Source organism: Pempheris klunzingeri, chromosome 17, assembly GCF_042242105.1.
Source record: "Pempheris klunzingeri isolate RE-2024b chromosome 17, fPemKlu1.hap1, whole genome shotgun sequence".
Classification (NCBI taxonomy): domain Eukaryota; kingdom Metazoa; phylum Chordata; class Actinopteri; order Acropomatiformes; family Pempheridae; genus Pempheris; species Pempheris klunzingeri.
In genome coordinates, this window is record NC_092028.1 from 11,792,132 (window position 1) to 11,816,218 (window position 24,087).

General features: G+C 42.5%; 1 protein-coding gene across 1 annotated transcript in view; it reads left to right on the forward strand.

Moving 5' to 3' along the window:
* Positions 1-11,263, forward strand: part of LOC139216334 (myocardin-related transcription factor A-like) — a 32,006-nt gene extending 20,743 nt beyond the window's left edge. The window contains exons 6-20 of the mRNA XM_070847428.1: positions 142-217; positions 332-493; positions 3,002-3,168; positions 4,231-4,293; positions 4,444-4,631; positions 4,895-5,084; positions 5,518-5,797; positions 5,983-6,149; positions 7,134-8,147; positions 8,226-8,423; positions 8,564-8,680; positions 9,578-9,715; positions 9,861-9,944; positions 10,185-10,233; positions 10,346-11,263. Of these exons, the coding sequence (XP_070703529.1) occupies positions 142-217; positions 332-493; positions 3,002-3,168; positions 4,231-4,293; positions 4,444-4,631; positions 4,895-5,084; positions 5,518-5,797; positions 5,983-6,149; positions 7,134-8,147; positions 8,226-8,423; positions 8,564-8,680; positions 9,578-9,715; positions 9,861-9,944; positions 10,185-10,233; positions 10,346-10,896 (3,444 nt within the window). The 3' untranslated portion in view covers positions 10,897-11,263. The remainder of the gene's footprint in view (positions 1-141; positions 218-331; positions 494-3,001; positions 3,169-4,230; positions 4,294-4,443; positions 4,632-4,894; positions 5,085-5,517; positions 5,798-5,982; positions 6,150-7,133; positions 8,148-8,225; positions 8,424-8,563; positions 8,681-9,577; positions 9,716-9,860; positions 9,945-10,184; positions 10,234-10,345) is intronic.
* Positions 11,264-24,087: the final 12,824 nt, after the last annotated feature.

The following is a 24,087-nucleotide window of genomic DNA, read 5'->3' on the forward strand; positions in this document are numbered from 1 at the left end:
TAGCACCTAGTGTATCGGCTAGCTATGGACTTCAGAGGTCACTAGCAGATGTAATGTTACTGAGACAAAGTTTGAAAATGATAAGCATGAGCAGAAATCCAAAAGTGAGTAATTGCCTCATTTCTCTCTCTCTCTCTCCAGACTGAGGACTATCTTAAGAGGAAGATCAAGTGCCGACCAGAGCAGTCTGAGCTGATCAGGATGCACATCCTGGAGGGTGAGTGCCACTTAAGGGCTCCTTTCTGTCTAGAGTCTATGAAAGTCTGATAAATAACTTCGAAGCATCCCGGCACACTGGCAAAACATGCTCATCGTTTGCCGTCTCTGTCAGACACGTCAGCAGAGCCGTCACTTCAGGCCAAGCAGCTGCAGCTGAAGAGGGCTCGCCTTGCCGATGATTTGAACGATAAGATCTCCCACCGGCCGGGGCCCATGGAGCTGATCCATAAAAACATCCTACCTGTTAACTCCAGCATAAAACAGGCAATCATAGGTAAGCCGGGACGGGTTTCGGACTGATTCCATCGGTCATTTACACTCCCACAGTGTGTCTAAATTACACGTGGAAGCTCTCCAAGTCAAATCTGTGTTTCTACAGTTAATTTTTTACCAAATGAACTGTTGTGTGGACTGTTGCCATCTTCAGCTGGCCCACAGCTACTCCTCTCACAATTACCTCTGGCTAGTGGGGCTAATTATAAGCGTTGAATTGTTTACGGTCAATTAAGCAGGATTTTACCCGGAAGAAGCAGAACTACAGGTGGAATAATGGAGGCTTGGTTTCTGGCTGGGTGTGTAACTAGGCGAACGCTCCCTAACGTGTTAGCTATAACAACTTTAGCCTTATAAGAGGCTCTACATCCGTCTGCTCATTTGATTGTTTTTCTTCCCCCTAGTGGCCAAGAAATACTGAATTCACCTTTAAATACAATATGCCCTGCATATATGTGGAGGTGATGAATGTGATACGTGAGGGGGGAGGTGTAATAGAAAGTTGTGATAGATCACAACACACCTAATCTTTCAGGCTGCTGACAGGATGTCCCTCCTGGTTCCCCTCATCCAGCTATCACGAACAGACTGATGCTTCCTCTCAGATGCCCCTCTATCCATCACACACACACACACACACACACAGATGTCAGCTGACACACACTTGAAACAAATTGCACATTCAGGCCGAGTATGTACACAACTACTGCATCACACCACCCACCTGAGTATTCATGCTTCACAGGCCGGTGCTGTGGGTTAAGACATATTAAACTAGGATGTCTTCACTAGGAGGTGAAGAAGTCTCTTCCTTCTCTGCTGTCAGCTTTAAATAGCCACAGTGTCTGTTAATAAAACCCATTATCTTTTATTAGGAGAATTAAATGCTAATTGAAGAGTTAGGACTCTAAATGAATGAATCTGATTTCGCTGCGTTGCAATTTAGGCATTGTGACAGTTATAATGACCCCAATTTCACCCTTTTCCATTACAACATCAACAAAAAAAGGAGCAGTGCTATCTACCTTTGTTGTATATCATTAGTTTGGTGCCTCTGCTGTCAGACATTAGATGATGGGATCAGGGACAGTGGGTCCAGTGGCTTGATTGATGTGCGGAGGGAAGGATGCAGAAATTCAATAATGTACAGCATCAGCGGATCATTCATCTCTGTCATCGCCACACAATAAACACAATTGCATTACCGCCACTTACTGTCGGAGCGCTGGGAACACCGGAGTTACACAGAGTTGACATGCAAAGATACGAACATACAAAGTACGACGCACAGACACACACTGGCACAGCGCAGCAGTAGGGAAGTCATCACATTATTGGATCAGAGGGTATTAAATCAGCCCCATGTTGTCTTTTCATCATCACCTGCTGATGGTGAATTAATGGCCGGCGGTTTATTTTACATAGCTGTCTGCTTCAGCTCATAGCAGCTCCTTTAATTGAATAACGCACATCCACTAGCAAAAGAAAAGTCTCTGTCCTAGTCCAGGGGATCTTAGCAGGTGCCTATATCCCTTAAATCCCTGTAAAGACTCAAAAGTCTGCATAATAATGACATGATTATAAGCTAACCCTGAGGGAAAATTGGGTGGAGGAAGACAGTTTGGACTTATTCCTGCTCTGGAAGACGTGCCAACCTGATGCTTACACTGGCTCATGTGGAAACATTTGTCCTTTGGTTGACAAGTTTGAATGGTTTTTACATACTTTCCCTGATTTACATGTCCATTTTTTTAAATATTATTCATCTATGTTTATTTGTTGACTGGAAAACATTTTTTTTAAAGAGAATATGATTAGTAGCACAAAAGGCTGGCATCAGATCATTACAAACAGTTAATGCATTCATAGCATAAATTACGCAACTGATCCTCCAGAATTCTCAGCATAACGTCATTCCTCAGAGAGTTGCCATCTGTTACATAAAACCAGCGTGAATGAGGTGGCCAGCCTCATTTGGCTGAACTGAAAATGAACTTAGATGAATGAAAACTATAACTGGGACAAAGCATGACTCATCCTGACCACACCGTGAACGAAGCATTTATTTCTCTGAAGATGTCATCTAAAAGTGCCTTTTAAAGACAAAATGTGCAGGCAGAGAAGACAAGCATTTAGGTTAGTCTGCAGCAGCCAACACATAAATGCGCTGGTTGACAGTTCTGGAGCAGACACTGGAGAAGAAGCACGGGTGATAATTTTGGCTGACTTTAGGGATGCTCACATGGTGTTAGTGCATTGGCAGTAAGTTTGGATTGTAGTGAGGAATCGACTTGGCTCAAACCCTGTACATGAAGGCGATGAAAGCGTGTCGTGTGGCCTGTCGTTGTACACAAGCAAGACACACACACACACACTCCGGCAAGGAGGGAGATGCAGTAGCTCGGTCTGTCTAAAAATCCAAGCGCTCTTTTTTTGAACTTGCATTTATGTTTTCGTCTGCCTGAATATCAATCCTTCCCGCGCAAATCCTCTCCTCTCTCCCTCTCAGAGACAACCTTTCCGAAGGTTTCTGGTGACAACTCGTCATGTGATGAGGACAGCAATTACAGTCTGTCTCCGGAGCAGCCGGTGAGCCAGGGGTCTCCTCTGGACCTGCTACCTCTTCCCTCACCACCAGAGACACTGGCTGGGAGCAGGATCCCATCTCCCTCACAGGTGGGAGAGAGTGTGACTGTGTTGTGCGTTTAGGATGCAAAATTGTAAAACATGAGTTACAAGAGCAAACTTTATTTTTGATGATGATCTCTTACATGATACCAAAGTACATACTAATTCTTACATTTTAAAGTTGAATAAATCAACCTGCTAATACTGTAGTGGATATGTCTTTAATACAATACGTAATAGGACACAACACTTTCTTAATTACATCAAACCTAATTTGGCATTACTGTTCTTCAATTTCTTGTAACTTTAGGGATGAAATACACCAATTCCAATATGTCTGCAATAAGCTAATATCAGGCAATATATTGGTCTGGCTGATTTATTGGTCTGGCTCCAGGTGAGGTTATGGTGTAGCCTTAAAATATGTTTTCATCAATCAGGTCCCTCAACATGCTCCCCTTCTCCCGCCAATCTCTGGATCCTCCCCCTCATTGAATCTGACCAATGGGACGGCAGCAGCATCTTCCCTGAGGACAGGTGCGGCCTCACAGATCAAGGTAAATGACATCCATCAAGGCCAACCAAGCAGTAAAGGTTTATTTTCTGTTAACTGTGGTTGGATTCGCTCCTGTTTTCACAGGTGGTGCTCCAATTTAAGTTTAACAATGAAACAAATGGCAATGTGTAATGAGACAGGGGTCACTTGTAGTGAGGAACGCAGCTTTAAACACGGGCATCAAATACAGAACATGAATAAAAAAATGACCCTCTGCTCTTTAGACCAATATAGCACCATTTAGCTTATTGTTTTGGTTTTATAGTCAACCTGTTTCAAGCAGCAGCAGGCAGCTGAAACGTCCTTAAACCCACTTTATGCTACCTATCCAACGCCAAACGGTGGTCAGACAAAGTGAGTGAGTAGCTGGTGAACATTATGGGGTATTATGAGGAGAGTGAATACTGCGCTCACATTCATCGGATGGCCAGAAAGTCACCTCCAAGTTTACAGTTTCTTTTTATTTTGACATCAAATTGAAAACGAGGTATATTGTTGTAGAAATCTCCACAGTATAAACTTACCAGCATCCCTCCTCCTTTTTTCTGTCCCAGCCTAAGCCAAACTCTGACCGCTCTGCACAGAGACACAAGAAACCTAAGGACAACAAGCCAAAGGTAGATTTTCGTATCTGTATTAACTGGACGTGCAGACAATACTGTTGCTAATACGAAGTAAATACTAATGCTCGTATGTTAATATACCAGTCCATATAAACCTGAGAGCAAACAAATGAAATTCTTATTTGTTAATTTGTTCTCTTCTAGATTAAGAAGTTAAAGTACCACCAGTACATCCCTCCCGACCAGAAGGGAGATAAAGAGCCTCCTCCCCATCTGGACTCATCTTATGCCAAAATCCTCCAGCAGCAGCAGCTCTTCCTTCAGCTCCAGATCCTCAATCAGCAGCAGCAGCAGCACTACAACTACCACGCCATCCTGCCTGCACCGCCCAAGTACGTTTTTTATGTGGATGGTCAAGCTTTTAGTGGACAGTAACGCTTGGGACAGAGGCAGTAGGCAATATGTTACATCTTTTGCACACACAAGTTCATTATTTTCAATGGAGACAAAACAGGTTGGCACATTGTGGATATACCTGAAAAACTTGTTTGATTGAAGGTGGTGCTTAAAACTGAGGAGCTGGTATGTTGTGTAAACAATTACTTGCATTTAATTGTCTAAAGATCGCTTCTTTTTTCCTCTTTCTCTCCAGCAGACCTCAGACAGATCAGCAGCCATCTTCCACTTCCTCCTCCAATTCCACCACCACCACCTCATCCCCACCTCGACCTGTCGATACCACTTCCACAGCCCCGTCTGACCAGTGCAGCCACAGCGGCCTGACTTTTGCTCCTTCAGGTGGGACAAAGCCGGCGTCTGTGCCTCCAAACCTGGATGAAATGAAGGTCAGCTCCATTACAGCATATAAATCTAAAAGAAAACCGCATGGTTAGTTCATGATCCACATCTTATGTCTTATCCTCATGATGTGAGCAGCGTCGGTGCACCTCGTCGATGCTGTAGTGCATTTTCAGTCTAGAATCAGCACAATGAAGACCAGAAGCACTCTGTTCTGTCTACAAGCTATGAGGCTACGGAGTAACTGGTGGATAGAAGTTGACATATATAAAGAATTCACTGTTAACTAAATTTTTGTCACTGAAAAGTAGCGTGCCAACTCAGAGCTGACAAAGAAACGGACAGTGATGGATGACTCTGTCTTCTTGTTTTCTCTTTTCTTTTTCCTCTGATCCTTTTCAATTTTCCTCTGATATTTATCCTCATCTCTTCTCTCTTGCCCGCCACCCCCAATTTGTCTTTTGTTCCATCATCTGTCAGGTCGCAGAACTGAAGTCCGAGTTGAAGCTGCGCAGCTTGCCGGTGTCCGGCACCAAAAACGACCTCATTGAGAGGCTGAGAACCTACCAGGAACTGAACGGAGGCTGTGACACTACCTCCTCTCCAACAGCAGGGGGTACCACAGGGCCAGGGGCTGAAAGAGCAGAAAAATCCTCCAACAGTGCTGCAACCGCCACCAACAACAACAACAACACATCACAACAACAGCAACAGTTTCAGTTCCAGTGCCGTCAGACATCATCTCTGACTGCGCAGTCAGGTGATTGAATTTTATCACAAATCACATTCATCTGAACTTCCACTGAGATGGGATTCGTTGTGAGATGAGTCGCCCCTCCTCACAGAATTATGGGCTCAAGTGTAAACATAAGGAGGAAAACAATGTATTACCTTTGCACTGTCTGCCTAATGTCACCATATCACCCTGTCTGCTCCTCTGTATAGCTGATGCAGGTAGCAGTGCCACCCCAGCTACAACTGTCTCTCAGCAGCTCATCAACTGTTGTGGCAACGTCTCCCCCCCAGCCGTCTCGCTCACCCCCTCTGACCGCTCGGCATGCGCCGTGAGCCCAGAAGATACCAGCTTAAACGGCGACCCTTTGGGGGAAATGGTAATACATTATAATTCATTGCAGAAATATATTGAAATTACACATTTGATTATAGCTATTGACTTGCAGCTTATATCAGATTTTGATGTTGAGTAACTGTCGTGCCAAAACAATAACTTAAATAACACTCTTAAATGTACAAAAACTTAGATACTGATGATTCTTCATGCGTCTTCATGAGTAATGATGATCTTTGAGTGCTAGTATTCTACTGAGCATATTAATATATAATCGGAACAAACACTGTGCTGATTTTCAACCGGCTTTGTGTTATTACAGTGTTGATAGTATGAGCACTGAGAGCACCCCACGGCCCCCTGCTCTCAGTCAAATAACAGCAATAACAACAGTAATCATTTTATTGTTAATGTCCGCCAGGTGACGCATTTAGAGGAGGGAGTTCTGGGTGCAGGCAACATGGTGGAGAGCGGAGCATCCCTTTAATTCCAACAGGAGACTTCCTTAAGTTGTAATTAAACTTAACTGTTGGATGGATTGCTATAAAGTTTGCCATAACGTTATTGTTTCTCGCGAATATTAGCATGCTGTATGATGGTGCAGCATGTTAAAGTTGATATTATGACCTTGTCAGCATACAGATAGTATTAGTAGTGGGTGTGGACTTTGATTACATTCTAAAATCAATCAATCAATCACCAATTGGCAAGCAACAATTCATAACAGTGTTATCTCAAAAGAGCAGGACTAGACCCAACGATTCAGGAATTCAAAATGAAGGATTCAAGAATCCCCACATGAGCAAGCATCAGATGTTATATTAGGCGACAGTGGTGAGGAAAAACCCCTCGAAGAAACCTCGAACAGAATCAGGCTCAGAGGTGGGTGGCTTTCTGCAGGGGTCCCTGCTGGGTGGAGAGAAAGAAAGGTGATTTTAGGCATCCTGAGCTCTTTCACTTATGTTCATTGATTCTGAGGTTTCCCACTGTATGTTTACATGTTTTTATTTTCTCTCTTCCTGTCTAGATGAGTTCACCTCTCACCCAGCAGAGCCTTCAGCCGCGTTCAGCTGCTCAGCCTCCGGTAAACATTAAAGACGAGCCAAAGTGCCCCACACCAGCACCTTGTCAGTTCTCTTTAAAACCAGCCTCTCTGCAGAAACATCGCCAGGTCTCATCAGCTGCTCCCACCACTACAAACACTTCTGTAGTTGTGACTATGGACAAAGACAAGATGCTGCAGGAGAAGGACAAGCAGATAGAGGAGCTGACCAGGATGCTGAGGCAGAAACAGAGGCTGGTGGAGGTGCTGAGGATGCAGCTGGAGCACGGGAAGAAGGGACGAGCTCCAGAGCCACTTGTTTTTGTAAGAGTTAAACAAGAACCTCCTGATAAGCCTTGTGTCTCTGACTCATTAGCCCCTCCACCATCTTCCGTTTCGTGTGAGATGGATGTTACCAAGGTAACTGTCAAACAGGAAGCCATCGAGGCGGAGGAAGTTGCGTCTGAGACAGCTATGCGATTACCGGACGCTGATGAGTCAACGAGTCCTTCGACCCAAACTCAGGAGGCGGAATTCAAGCCAGGGCAGATGAACATGCACGTATGTCTCCAGCAAACCACTCTGCATTTGGCCCAGCAGCAGGCCATACAGAAACTTTTGCTACAGCAGCAGCACAACATTCAGAACCAGCAGCAGACAATTCAGATGCCGGAGAATCAGCAGAATCTGCAGAAACCCTCTCAGCACAGAAAGAGGAAATCTCACAAGCAGCAGCTCAAACAGCAGCAGCAACTGTTGCAGTCACAACAGCAGCAGCATCAAGTGTCACAACAACAGCAGCAGCAGCAGCAGCATCAGCAGCAGATGCACCTGAAGCAACAGATTCTACTGAAGCAGCAAAAGTTGTTTTCACAGCAGCAAAACAAGCAGCAGCAGACTAAGCAGCTGCAACAAATCCAGGTACAGACCAAGATACATCTGAAGCAACAACAGGTGCTGATACAGCAGAAACAGCAGGCGCAACAGAAGTCACCACAGGTCAGGAACAGGTTTTACATCATCATTTACAGACTTTCATCGTTCCATCCTCTAAAAGTTATGGTCTGTTTTGTACAGGTGTCTCAAGCGTACCTCAGCCAGCAGTCAGGCTCAGCCTCCTCTTTCCCACTGGACGTCCTTAAGAGCAACTCCACCCCAACTCTGGTCACGGATAGCAACGGCAACCACTTCCTGATTGCCTTGACCAGTCACTTCGCTGAGAACCAAAGAACTGATGCACCTGGGAGCAAAGAAACCAATCAAATCACGCTGCAGGTAGGTGAGACACTCTCAGCGGTCCACTTGTTGAATGCAAAGGTTGATTCATAAAAAAAAGCTTATTTTCTGATGCACTCTTGTTGTTATTATATTCAACAATTTACAATACTAATACTAAGTGCACTGTTTTCCACCAGCGAATGCAGTCTACTCCAGCCAAGCTCCCTGGCAACAACCCAGTTCAGCTCCCTAAAGCTGATAATCAAGCCAAACAGAGCCTGCACGTGGGATTTCTGAAACAGCAAAAGACAAAGGTGAGGATTAAATCAAGACATAAATGATTTGAATATTCAGCAAGATGCCTAGTAGCTGGAGTAGCATTGAATTATGGGAAAACATTTCTGTACAGATTTAACAAATTTCAGTTTACCAATCATGCTACACACTGTTCTAATTGGGACTATTTCTTCAAGAAGTGCCTGCATGAAAATTGTCCACAATGCATTTATTGTCTGCATTGACAAGGACATTGTTTCTGTACTCAAATGTAGCTTTGAGTGCAATAAACAAAGTTTTATTCACCTCCATTGTGTTCAGGCGGTAGCACGAATATCACAGAGCAGCATCAGCATCAGCTTGGTTAGCTGTGACCAGGAGTAAGTGAGAAAGGATGTTCTTCCACCACAAGTAGTCGAAAATATTTTGAATGTTCACACAACTTTTTAACACCTTTTCATTGATCCCCGTTCATACCACTCAACATACAGATTGATAGACATTGATTGTGAGCTCCAAAGCCTCTTTCTCCCGTCACTGGAGCTTTAACAGAACAGAACAGTTATTTCTTCATAAAGGGAGAGCGAAACATGAGGGTGAGAGAGAAACTGCTCCAATGAGTCCAAGAGCAGGGGAAATTAACGATGTACGCCGTTTGAGACGGTGACAGCCGTCCTTGATAAGAGTGTCTGACACTGGCACAGTGCTGATTGTTGTTGCTTTGCTAATTACTCTAACGACGTCCTCCATTACTATGATTTATGTTGTTAACGGAGGAGGAACAGAGACTCCATCGCGTCTTGACTAATTAAGGCGTACAGTATGTCTGGTCGAGTGCAGGTGTGGGGAGGGTGGCGGGGGGGCGGCCTCGATTTCAGAAGTGACTTTATACAGCTGCGTCTTAACACTGCTCCGCTCTTTCTAACGATTTGAAGGCACAGAATGGGGGACTAGAGCAGCTTCAGCATCACGTTGCTCAGAGTTTGTCTGCGCCTCCCAGTCTGCAGCCTTTCTTTGCGGACCAGGAGACCGCTCCCTCGGGGAGAGACGCCTTATCACCTTCCGCTCATTTTGTAAGTAATCTCCAAATGACTCAAGGTGACTGGTATCACTCAGAAAATCTAATTTCTCCCATGTCTGGCTTTGGAAAGTGACCAGAAGCTTTCTTTTTTTATTATTCCTCACTCTTTCTTTCACCTCATTCTCCTGCTCCTCTAGGAGGTGTCCCCTAGTCTGGATGTCATGTTAAGTCCTCCGTCTCCAGTTTCCATTAAGACAGCTGCCTCATCGCCTGATAATAAAGTATGAAGCACATCATGACTGAACTGAATGTTCATAATCTGAAATATGTGATTTCTTTACTCTCCTCCTGGCATTTTCTAGCCTGTATAAGCTAATCTGAGTTGCTCTGCATTCCAGTTTGATATGTTGTTTTGCATTGCATCATGCCATCTCACATCAAATGCTCATATTATACATGCTATGTGAACTTTAGACAGAGTTTGAAGGGTTCTGTTCTTCCCTCTGTGCGTTTGTCTGTAGGATACAGAACATGAAGATGATTTAATTGACATCATTTTGCAGACAGGAGGTAAGATGCAACAACATCGTCTGTTCTGTTTGTTGTGCAATAACATTTGTTTGATGCCTTGTTGTATTGGATGTTTTTTTTTTTTTATTTAATTCTGCCTTTTTCCCTTCAGAAATGTCGACCACCTTCAAACCAGCACCAGACCCTTCTCTGGAGCATCTAAATCCAAACTCCTCTGCCCCTTCCGCTCCTCCCTCCCCACTCCAGCTATTGCTGTCCCCGCCTGTCCCACCCAGCTGCGACACCCCACAGCCAGCCCACTCTGTTCAGTCTGAGCCTCAGATTTTTGCCGCCACTCCGGAAGAGAAACAGCACCTCAGTAACGCTGGAAGGGGACGCCTGGAGGACTTCCTCGAAAGCACCACCGGTAAGCCTCTCCTAGGGGTGGAGCCTGGTGGCCTGCTGACTTTGATTGATGACCTCCACAGTCAAATGTTGTGCACGCCCAGCATCCTGGACCATCCCCCGTCTCCCATAGATACCTTCGACATGGAAGCAGAGGGGGAGCACGGGCTGGACAGCATGGATTGGTTGGACCTCACGATGGGAGGAGTGAGGGTCGAGGAGACGCCCACACTGGCACCCCTAGGCCCCCCTAGTGTCTTTTCCACAGACTTCCTGGACAGTTTTGACCTGCAAGAACACTGTGACTCTTATCTATAGCCTACAAAGCTAACTTGTGATATGGGGCTCAGTTGCAGCTGCAGCTGTTGGGTGTACACTAACCCTGACCCATGCACAAAACCATGAAATTGACTGCTGAGGTTTTAGTATCTGATTACAGCACTTTCTCACTCGCTGGTATATTGAATCTTCAAGCACTTTGACCTTTATTTATTTGATTTACACGCTGTAGTATTGATTTTTGTGCAGACAGTTATTAGGCAGGTCCTATATCTGTTCTTGCTTCTTAACAGCAACAGTTTTGTCAACACCTTAGAGGGACTTTTGTGGATTTGGACCCGGTGGTTGACAAGACACTTTTAACTGAGCCATGAACCTGTTGCTTGCATTTTAATTAATCTTTTCTTTGTCACAAACACCATGTTACCGTGGAGAATTATATATATATATATATATATATATATATATATATAATCGACTTATTTGACCTCTATCTGTTAAATGGCAAGTCCTTGGTTGCCTTATGTAGTAAAGACAATCAACAGTTTAACACAACAGGAAAATACATACAGACAGCAGACCCCAAATACGGCACATAAGTGCCAACAAAATACAAAAATGCGTGACGTTTGTTAAGGAAAGTAAAAAGGTTCTACCTAAAAAGTGAAAGTTTAACTGAAAATTAAAAAAATTCAAAGATTGCATAGAGATTTTCAGTACAACAACATTATACAATAGACAGTAAGTGAGGTGTAAAACCTCCTCAGCACTCCGGCTACAGCTAAATCGAAGGTTATAGTTTTTCCAGCGTTTCCTAGAAGAAAAACTGAACTGTTCGAGAAGGCGTTCCAAGATAATTTGATGCACAAGTAAACAAATAAGAGATTTATTAAGGGAAATCTTAAGTTGAAATACTTTATGGAGATATTTCCTTCTTGTCTGTAAACTGATGCAGTATCTATATCAGGTACTGCACAGCGAGATGGTGCCTCCTGCATATAATGATAACAAAATAAACCCAATTGAAAGGGTTAATATTGAATAGATATTCAATATTTTGTCTTTAGAGTGTCACACGTGAAACCCAGCGTCTTATTCTTTTATTCTGCACAATGCTACTTCATAGCATGTACATTATAAAAGTGTTTGTGTTCATATTTCAGGTGTTGAATGTAAATTATTTGGCAGTAATGTCCATCCTACATGAACTTCACAGCTCTACACACACACACACACACACACACACACACACACACACACGCGCTCACAATGCTTCATGTTTACATACACTATGGCACCAGCAGGTTATTGTGGTCATTTTGGGCACGTTAATCTCGAAAACTGCCATATTGTAGTAGTGCTATAAATGTAAAGGGAAGTTCCTTCAGCAGATTCTCTAGCAGGATGAATTGCCTTCGTTTTTTGCGTTCATGGTTATACTTGGCTGTCTTGTACTGTATCAGTACTTTCGCCAAAAGACATTTGACTTAAGTCCTTCCCCTCTTTGAGACTTTACAGTGCAGTGTATTATATAACACGTGTGTTTGTATAGTCACACTCTGGTAAATACAGGTTTATGAGTACTGTGAAAAATGTCTGTATTGTGAATCCAAAACCTTTTTTTGAGAAAACCTTGCAGGCTTGCTTGCTACTGCACACACAAACAAGTTCATTAGTTATTCACCCCATCTTCCGACATGATCATTTTACACTTGAATGCATTTGTCACCACAACCATACTGCACCTTTGTAAGCATATTTTATCATTGATGGGTTTGGAGATTTGTTTGCGTTTTCCTGAAAGTACGGTCGAGTTTTCAAATCAGTCTGAGAATTAAATTCAGAGGAGTTTGCCGCTAAGATTTGAGATTTAAGCGGTGCCTGATTGGTGATGAGTTGTGTCAGCCATTTGCAGGCTTCTCTGACGATCTCTTTATTTGACGGGGATGCAAAATGTTTCATTTGATATTGTTCTATAATTCAGTCTCTGGAATAGTGGTTACTTCAGGGTTTTTTGTTTGTCCAGTACAATTTCCTCGGTTTTCTGACTTTGCTTTTAGAGTCTGGAGGACAGCTTCACATTTTTTTTCAATCCTGTCTTAAAACAATAGTCAGTTGAAACAGGTTTTGCTTGTTGTTGTTCTCAGTAATTCTGTTCATAATTCTGGCCATAATGAGGTCCCTTCCTAATGTATTTTTAATGGAGGGTAATGGGGGACGATGTGAACCTGTCCTTTAAATTTAAATTGACCCTTTAAAATGTAAAATATTTGATAAGGTACCATTGTGCAACAACTCTTAGCAGTTATATGGAAGAAATGCAAACAGAAACTGCTGTGTTCCTTTGATTTAAATAGTAAATATAATGTTTTACGGGATCCTCATGTGGGTTTTTGTAGAACTTTTTTGTACAAATTTGAAGTGCCTGGCATGACGTATCAAACACTCCTCAGCTCTCCTGTAAGTGCTGAGCCGTCTTCATGTAAATGATTGCGAACGCATTAGGAAAAAGTCCTTGGACAACTATTTTTCTGCAAATTGTTTGAGCTTTTTGTGTATTTTAATTGTAATTATTTCTTTTTCTAAAAACAAAAGGGGATTTAGTAATTAAAGATAAGGTGATTAAATGTGGTGTGGTAAGCTCTGATCATTTCAATAATCAGATAGACATGTCTGGTAAGTGCTCTGCTACTATACATGCCAATTTTTACCTGCAAAGTGGAGATATAGTCTGGTATCCACTCTGTGCATCACCCTAAATACAGTTGCAAGAAAAAGTATGTGAACCCTTTGGGATTACTTGGATTTCTGCATAAATTGGTCATAAAATATGCTCTGATCTTCATCTAAGTCACATCACTGGACAAACACAGTCTGCTTAAACAAAAAATTATAAGTTTTCATTGAACACAACATGTAAACATTCCCAGTGCAGGGTGGAAAAAGTATGTGAACCCCTTTAACGAGAGTTAGGCGAGATGATTGTACCCATCCTCATGTCTGTACTGAAAATTGAAGCGTCAACTCACGCAGATTCCAACACTGGTCCCTGTCAAGAAATCGTGTGGCACGTCACCTGTTGCAAGATGGCGAATGGACGTTTTGACAAGGATTAAACATACAACACAACATGTTCAATCATTAGCTGACAGGTGGATTTGGTCACCGTTGGACAGAGCCAGGCGACCTGTTTCCCCCTGTTTGCAGTCTTTGTGCTAAGTTAACTGCTGGCTATAGCTTCATATAATATATAAACAATAGAGACATGAGACTGGTATTAATCTTCTCATCTAACTCTGTATTTAGTAAGGAAATAAGCATACTTTCCCAAAGTGTTCCCCAAAGCTTTGATTTAAAGAAAATAGAACAAAATAATTTGTTCGTGAGGCTTTTAGTTGTTTGATGTTCCCCGACTTTCTCTGATCTTAAAAAAATGTAATGACATTGAACTACATAGCTAAATATAGTTATATATGCACAGTTATGTTTATCATCACACCCACAATCCTGCTGTTTATCTCTGAAGATCCACATTATCACAGACAAACAAGCAAACTTACACCACCTATGACCCTATGTGAGAGCAGGCAATGCAACACTGTCTTCATGCACATGCTGTCGCTGCAGAATGATACACACAAGCTTCCATCACACACACACACACACACACACACTTGGCCGGTTAAAATGTGCTATGAGCAAGAGGATGACAGAGCTGTAGTGTTGTAAAAAAAAAGTGAGTCACAAGAGGGCGGAAAACTAGATGACTGCATGGGGACTGTTCTGGGGAGGATAAGCGCGCGCACACACACACACACACACACACGCAAGTATAAACACGGACATGTTTTCCCATATGAAAAGTAACACACACACCCTTGCCAGATCAGGATATGGGTGGGCATGTGAGGGAGGAGGATGATTGGCTGATAACAACTCTCTAGCTGCTAATGGAGGGGAGCAGAGGATGCCAGGCTAACATCTACTCCACAGTGGGCATCCCAGGCCTCCTACTGAGGCATGTAACAAAAGTCTGCATGTGTGAATACAACTCCCAAATCTACATTTTTGCACCACCACAGATGTCCAATAAGTAAGGTCAAATATCTGATCTTGCAGATAATCATAAGCTGTTCAAAACAAAATCCATTTGGTACTTAAGGTATCTTACTGTCACTTCCCACTTCAGTTAATGGCGCAGTATTTACTGTAATGCTGAAAAACTTCTGTGGCTTAATTGGCTGCTTTGAAATGCACTTCAGGCAAAGTGGTGTTAAATCTTGGTTCAAGTTTTCATCCATGTAGATTGACACTGACATCTGCGTAATTGAGCAGTTTGTGTTTTTCCAGCAGGTCAGAAAAACAAACTTCCTTCTGCAGATGTTTACGAGAGCCTTTTTTTTTTTTTTTTTTAATAATAAAAAAAAAAAAAAAACCTTCTGCTCTGCTACGTCCTGTTATCCTACTTTTTCTAACATGCATAGCTTTACCTCTGGCATGAGCCAGAAGTGCAACACAGAGACACACACACACACAAATTCATTAACACAGACGCATACACCCCTAAATCCAATGCTATAATGTTGGAGTGGGCTTAGAGGGAGTTTTGCCATCAGGCGGCCTGAAGTAATTCTGCAGATGCTTTGATGCATCTCAGCACAGCAGTAGGGGGGCTGCTTGTGATGTGGAAGTATGTTAGTATTCGTAAACACACTCAAACACAGATGCGCGCACAAATATACACAAAAAGTAAAGAGGGGTTTACTCTTAAACACGGGCTTGCACAAATACACACACGTATTTATACAACTCCAACAGCGGAAAACCAGCTAAGTCTGAAGGATGACGCATGTACAGCGTGTGATTAGGGAACCATTACTTTAAGATTATAAAAGTATTATAAAATATAGTGACGTAGATTTGAAGTCATGGCATTGTAGTAGTCACATTTCAACTCGTTTTAAGCAGTATTATAACCTGTCATCTCTATTGGCTTATCCCATTGGAAGCAGGTAAACAAGTCCTCAAAATTCAATTGCAAAATACAGTATTTGTCTATTCTGTCAATTTTGGGTTAAAGTACCTACTAGTTCATACTTTTACTGCAAGACTGGACTTTGAACCTGAACCTCTACTTTCTTCTTCCATTTATTCAGAATACAGTGGTATTGCTGCCCAGGAAACACTTGTGACACCAGGAAACTCAAAGCTTTCACAAGCTATATGAAATCCTTTACAGCCAGGATAGAGAGTAGCAAAGCAACATTATGAACATTACAGTGCAGGCATTCTGAGGGGAATATTGCCTGATTCACTAATTTGGTTATTTCATTTAGATTAATGTGAAAATTATTAATAAGACTCTGGTCTGGACCTACACAACTTGAGTGTAACTGACAACACACTAGCAACATTTTCCATCTATGGAGCCAAACAAACTACTGATGTGAAAGCCCCCACAGTCACAAACCAAAATGCTATGAGACCGGGTGTGGAGCTGCTGTTGTTCTTTATTAGATGTGACAGTCGTTGGAAAGCTCAGGTTATTTCAGACCAAACATCAGGACACCTACACAATGGATGAAAGTGTGAAATGAATTCATTGTTTGCAACGGGGTCAAAGAATATCTGCTCATTGAATCAACATCCTTTCAAGCCGGAGGACGAAACACATAGATGCAGAAAAAGGGGGACCGGTTGGAGGATACTGTACAAAATGTATTCTTAGTACCGTAAGATCCTCAAGGTCAAAGCAGTCTCACTCCAGATGACAGATAATATTCTAAATCTGGAGCGCTCTAATGGAAACCTGCTGTGATGAAATGTTCATACCGACGTACACACACACACACACACACAGACACACAGACACACACTGAAGTGGCAGATTTCAGCTCCAGCTGCATGTACAGACAAAAATGCTGACAGTGGCTGTCAGATACACATGCGAATGAGTAAAACATCGCTACAAGGGCATGGGCACACACACACACACACGACAAACTATGAGACATACAGGCGTGCATGTGTATTCTTGCACGCCATATTAATGGGCGGAAGCAATGCTCTGTGGTCATAAACGAGAATAGCTGATTCATTGTATTTTAATGAATCAGTTAATTAAATGGCTTTAATTTCCATTCACTGACCACCTGTCTCACTTTAGCTTTATAGCACTACAGGGATACGATCATAGCATATAGGAATTACATTCATGTGGCGATTACGTTGCCCCTGCTCATGACACAAAAAATTACAGGATGTACATGAAAGCTCAGTTAACTCCACTGGTGACAAGTGGATGTAGTGATATAATATAACAAGATATCCCCCCCTACACTGCAGAGGTGATAAAAAAGAAATTAGAGCTAAATCAAATTTATAATGACATGTCACCATCTCCCATCCATATTAGAGGAGGTCAGGTGCAACCCTTGCAAATAGGCCTGTCTGTTTCTTAATTAGCCTAATTAGCTAAATAGCTAAAACAACACATCTAGCTGCAGGCTTCATTTGACCACAGTATGGCTGAAGTGTCAAAGGGACCAGCCAAATGTGCAGTTACACTAATATTGTATGAGGATCAGTGATGATATAAACCCATCTTGTGTACAAAAACCCTAACTCGTGCTATTTAGTTCAGTTTAGTTCAACTTCATTAGTAGTCTAAGTTTCCACGGTCATTACGTTACTATCTTTAAAAAATCTGTTTCTCAATAAATATCTAGTTAAAGCTGCTCTAATTGATATTTTTACACAAACAATGGATCAAATGAGGATGTGTAATGCGAAAAGGTTCACTTGTTGTGGCAAACCCACAGCGAATTATCACACAACTCTTTCGGGTTTTCGGCCAACAACTTTATTGTTTTGATTCACTTTCACCACTCTAAGAAGCAACTGTGCACTTCTTGTCCATTACCAATCAGCAGACAGACAAAGCAACAATCAACTAGCTGGTGAACATTTAGCTGCTAAATCGCCAGGTATTTCCCTTAGGAAATGGTGGAGACCAAAAACAGAGCTAAAAGAAGGGTGCATATGGGACAATTGTCAGGTGGCACAAACACAAACTCCAAATTGATGCAGGTTTTATGAAATGCTAGACGTGTTTATTAAAGCCTCTTGTATTCTTTGAGTTACAAACTTTAAATGAATTTCACCAAAACAATGGTCATTTTTTTCCACCATTATGGGCTTTTTATCATTTGTCATATTCAGTACTGTGGAGAAATTGAAGCATGTTTAGGTTTGGTAAGTCTTACATTAATTTTTATGCATCTGCCATAGAGGAAATTTAGGAAATTCTCATGTATTCGCTTGTATCACCGTAGTCTTTTTGCTAGCTAGCTTATTTTCTGCCTACAAGTATAGGCTGTGGTATCACCGTCACAGTAAAACCCCTCAAATCCTGTAGGGGACCATTATTGTGTTTTTTAAACTGTGCATTTTAACTCGTGCCTACATTCCCCTCTCTGCAACATGGATGCACTGACTGAAGAATGTAATGATGCCGGAGGAAACGCTGACATCATGCCAGTTCAACACACAAAGGGAACAAAGAAAAAGCAGTTTCGAAAAAAATGAAACAGTGACAGATAAGGTGCGAGGGGACTCAGGAAGAGGGGAAGGGGGAGGGGGGTGAGGGAAGAGATGTGTCGGGAGTGTGTACGAGCGTGTGTGTTTATGCACGTGTGCAGGAACATTTCAGGTCCACCCGGACCAGAGTTGGGTATTTGATAGTGAGAAAATATGTGAGCAGGAGGGAGACTGAGAGAGAGAGAAGACAGAGAGGTGAAGAGCAAGAGAGTGGAGAACAGAAATAGCTGCGGCCCATTATCATCACCTCTACCTGTCTGGCTGTCGCACCTCTAATTACTGCTGCCACATTGCTCCAAATAGCGCACAATGAGGGAAATGTGTGTGTGCATGTGTCTGTCTTTGTGTAGATGTATTTGTGTACAGTATATATTCATGTACGGGATGTGATTTTCCTCAATTTTTGTGCCTTTACAAGACAGTTTCTGCACGTTGAATTGCTATATTTGTGTGCCTCTAATTCTTTTTGTGTTCTTGTCACTGTGTGTGCGTGCTTGTGTGTGTGTGTGTGTGTGTGGTTGTCGAGATTATACCTCTCCTGTTAACCACCTGGAGAGAAGCAGCCTGGTGAGAGAAGCTTCAGGAGAATTTAATCCTTGCCTTAATGTGACAGCAGCATTTTCTGTGAAACTACCATCATTACTAAACTGTTGAGCCTTAGTATGTGTGTGTGTGTGTGTGTGTGTGTGTGTGTGTGTGTGTGTGTGTGTGTGTGTGTGTGTGTGTGTGTGTGTGTGTATACGTGCATTTTCCTATCCTTATTGGTGCATCTTACGGGATAAACACCAGCCTTGTTGGAACCAGTGGTCCTTATGGGGACCAAAGCCTGGTCCTAATGAGGCAAAATGACATTTCTAAGGTTCTGGTTAAAGTATGGGGTTAGGCAGGAATTGGTTATGGTTAAGGTTAGGGTTAGTGTTGGGTTTGGCTGTCCATAATGAATCAAAGTCAATGCAATGTCCTAACAAGGATAGTTACACAAACTTTTGTGTGTGTCTTTAAGCAGACCATGCACACACACACACACACACGACCCTGAAAGCAGGCTTTTTGCAGGAAGATAGAATAAGTATGACTTCATGTGTCGTCTTAAGCACACTGTGAGCAGCCGATGTAGGTCAGGCGTATTGCAAACTGAGTCCCTGACTGTTCTCTGACTTATACTTGAAACCAAATGCTACCAGGGGGATTATACAGAGACAGTGGCAGGCCACCCACCCACATACACACACACACACACACACAAATGTGCACACCACCACACAAACACATAAAAGGGCCTTTTGAATCTAGGTCACCCAAGCGGTGGAGACATTACTGACCTTTACCGCACACAGCACACATTACGTGACAAATACTACAGGTATGTAGAGTAAACACACAGGGGTTAAAGAGTATCCACATGAGTTTCACTTGTCTTTGTGTCTTTTATGTCTACCTTAAACCTTAATGTATGAGACTCACTGTCCTCTGGGTGCCTCCACGTCCTTGCCATCAATCCCTCTTTCTGTCTCCATGTGTAAAATGCAGAGGCAGCATCATATGGCCCCTGACAGCTTCCATACTTTCTCCCTCTGCTCAACAAAACTGCTGAACTCCTGCCAAAGAGAGAGGGAGAGCGAGAGAGACACACATGGAGGAAGGCAGCTCTGCATCCAGGGCTCCCATCTGTTTATGGTGATGCAGTTTTTCTTGTCAGGGTGTCTGTCAGGTTTATATGTTTGTTCTCATAAGTGGGCACGTCCATCTGTCTGTGTTTATGTCCATCTGTCCTTTGACTGTGGAGTCAGTGCCTTCAGCCATCTCTCTCTCTCTCTGTGTGTATTGGAAACCACTGGTCTGTATCTACCTGTGTGCTGCATGACTCTTCTTTGTATTGGATTGGATGCTAAGGAATCTGTCTCAGGCTGAACACAGGCCAGTTTCAGACCAAATGCCCAACAGCGAACAGTTTGCATGAGGTAGATCATCAAATGAAGGGCAGCGAGTAATCCCACAAACCAGCTAACATGTTACGGACTACAGCAGAACGTATGAAATCATACTAATGCTAATTTTCCAAACTGGTATCCTCGTCCTCTCTGATTTTCTGCGCTTGAGAATTTTTCCCTTAAGTCCTGACAGAGTTAGAGTTGAGTTATATAACTGCGGAACTTGACATTTGCGCAAACCTTTTCACAGCCCTCTTTATTAGTATTTGTAACATTATTAACACTTAGGTCAGCCTGGTTAGGCGTCAAAGTTCATACTCAAAACTCCAGGGAAAGGGAAAGCTCCACGGCTAAACACGTCTTGAAAAACTTCACATAAAAGAACCATTAGTCAATTTTCATTTTCATGTTCTGTTTTTCTTTTATTCTGCCACTAACTCTCAGACCCTGTCACTCCCTTCCAGTCCTCTAATTACTTCGTTCCCTTTACCTGAGCACCCACACCCATCCACTCACCTGCATCCCATCCCCTCATTATTCCCCATGCACATATACTGGTCCGGTTCCAGCCGTCCACTGCTAGATTGTGTGTTTTGTCTAGTCCTCCAGTATGCTGTTCCCTGGGTGCGTTTCATCATGCTAACTTATGCTTCCTCGTGTCCTCCCTCCTCCCGTGACCTGGAAATCGCTCCCCCTCTGCCATATTTCAAATGCAGCGTGAGGAGATGCTTCCTGGACTTGTTTGTGTTTTGTGTTCCAGTCTGACTTTTGCTACTTAAACTTTGCCCACATAAAAACTTATCAGAAAATTTGGGGGAACATGAAAATGAACGAATCAGATCTGCAGTGCGACCATTTATGGAACATTTTTTTCTTTTTGGGAGCCCTACTTTGTGATTTATGATAAGTAGTGTCCCCTTATACGAAAATCCAGTCTGGAGCAGTTTTAAATTTAAAATTTAAAAAAATGGATGCTACCCCCAGACTGTATTAGATAATGCAGGTATGCAGTCCTCCTGTTACCTCTCTCCATTTTAACCTTGTTAGAGCCTCTGTATTCTCTCCACCCTATCTGTCATTTAAGGACGGGTTACAGTTGTAAGATGTATGACTCTGATGCAGGTGTTACGTGACCTGCCTTTGTTTAAAGTGGAACATGTGGCCCTCACAATTACTGAAGAAGTGCAGAGGAAAATATAAATTACTACAATGAGCTGTGTTGTGGATACTTTAACACTACCTGTGTGAAATGGCACATTACAATACGGTAATACGGTTCTAACCATAACCCCAGGCCTTAATCTGCAATTTTAATATCTTGTTGTCCACGTTCTTCCTCATTCCCAGTACTTAATCTTAAATGAACACAGATGCCAAAGCACAGTATGATAAGAGTTCCTGTTTTACCTTCAGCCTGCCCACACTCTCTGAAAACCCTCCGGCACGATCAATGAGTCAGTTATTTTTTCCCCCTGTATTCTCAGTCAAGCATATTAGGAGGCATTTGTGATATTCCAAAAGAGTGAAGATCAAGGCAAAGAGCTTATCCACCTCCTGTTCAGCAACCACACATTTCCCATGACAGCTGGCGGAAGGTTGAGTTTAAATCTTATTATTCTCTCTCTGATCTTTTCGTTCTCCTACAGGCCAAAGTTTTATGTCCTACCAACAGTGCAGCTAGCGGTATTGCTACTATGGTTGTTGATACTGTAGTAAAGCTGTTTGTAGCTGTCAGTTCTCCCAGTCTATCTCTATGTGTGTGTATGGGTGTTAGCTGATGCAAATGTATGCAAAATGTCTATCTGTAAACCTCCTTTTTTAAATTATAGATACTTTGGCTTCAGTGTGTGTGTGTGTGTGTGTGTGTGTGTGTGTGCTTGACTCATCATAAGCCCATACTCCTCTCAGGATAACACAAACATCTTAATTTTCTATCTTTAAACTGTCTAATTTCAACATTTGGAGTCAAACCTGCACTTCGTACCTGCCCTCTGTTCCATCCCCTCAGGCTCTCCCTCACACTTATCCTTTCAATGTGTGTGTGTGTGTGTGTGCGTCTCACTGTTCCACCCCCTTAGCCAATCAAATTCAGACATCCTCTCCGTTCCCTCCGCCTGTCTCACTCAGTCGTCTAAACCTCTTTCCACACACAGGCCAAAGAGGATTCTGTTACAGGAAGTGCCGCTCAAAGATTAGAGGCTGTGACCGAAACAGAACAACACGACGCACACCTCACCGCAGCTTGTTCTCGGCTCTTAACGCTCATGCTAATTCTCACTTTGCTGAGAGGTGAAAACAAAGTAACACACCATCTGTCTGATGTGCTCACCTGTTTGCTTTCCTTTTTAAAACTGTCAGATATTTGAATCGCTTCCCATCTCGCAGAGTGACACTGCAGTATATTTATGTTAAATAAAATGAAGGGACTTGACACCAAACATACATTTTTTTATATTATTTTTCTAAAAAACGCCTTTTTTGTCACAAGTTCACAGCTCACGTCTGCAGAGTCCAACACCTCCCCAACAACACACTGAGAGGATTTTATACTTAGAGGATTTTATTAAGAGGTGGAAAAATGTGGAATATAAGGAAGTGGGTACAAGTTGCAGTGATGAGGGAGATGAGGATGACATTATGGTGCATAACTCATCTTTTTCCATTGTTACAGGACATTTTGAAGGAAAAGACACACACAGACACACACACACACACAGATCAAAGCTTCTCCTTACACAAACCACAGGTGGTTTTGCAGGAGATGATACTTAATATTTTGTTGACACTCAAAGACGCTTGCTGCACTTGTTCTCATTACACTGGATCCGGATGACAGCTCGGATAGTTTTGCAAGTCTTCTTTAATGTCTGCACCGGTTCTAAAACTGTCAGACTACAAATTATTCTTTTCTTCTCCGCAACTTTTTTTTCTTTTTCTTTCAACTGTAGATGATCACATCTGAAGTTAACAGTCAAAACTCCCGGTCAGCATAGCCTACTTAGATCCCTTTGTTGGAGATAAGACAGAATACTGTCAGAGCTGGGAACAAACAGCCTGTTTGAGGATGGAAAAGAGCATTAAAGAGTCAAAAAGAGCAGGGCCAGTGTCGTGGCGCTTCTTCATGTCAGAGGAAAGGCAGTGAAATCACTTATCGGGAAATTGAGTCATCTAATTAGAGACTGAGAAGATTTGAAGTTATTCTATGTCTGTAGAAACCTCTTACACACACACACACACACACACACACACACACACACAGAGTAATCGACTTTTTTTGCTCTCTCAGCGTTTCTTTCACATGATGCATGTTTGTGCTTAAGTCCTAATAATGAATAATCAGAGAAGCTGCTGCATGTATCATTGTCATGTCATTCTAGGACGCAGAGAAGGAAAAAAAAAGTGGTAAAGCCATAGACATTGCATCATCTCAGTAAATGTGTTCCTAATGATTTTATGTCGCTCTGTTGCTACTTTCAAGTCCCCTTCAGTACAGCGTCATGTTCATTTTGTGAATGTCGGTCACATTTAACATGCTCCAAGAAGCTCTTAACCAAGATGGTGATTCTGAAAATGCTAACCTTGAGGCTTCAGAATGAATTAAATTAAGTAAATGTATGTATCTTATGATGATAATGAATGCATCAATAAAATGTTCATTGGAAATGTATTTGTATTTGCTTTCCACCAACATAAACAGCTT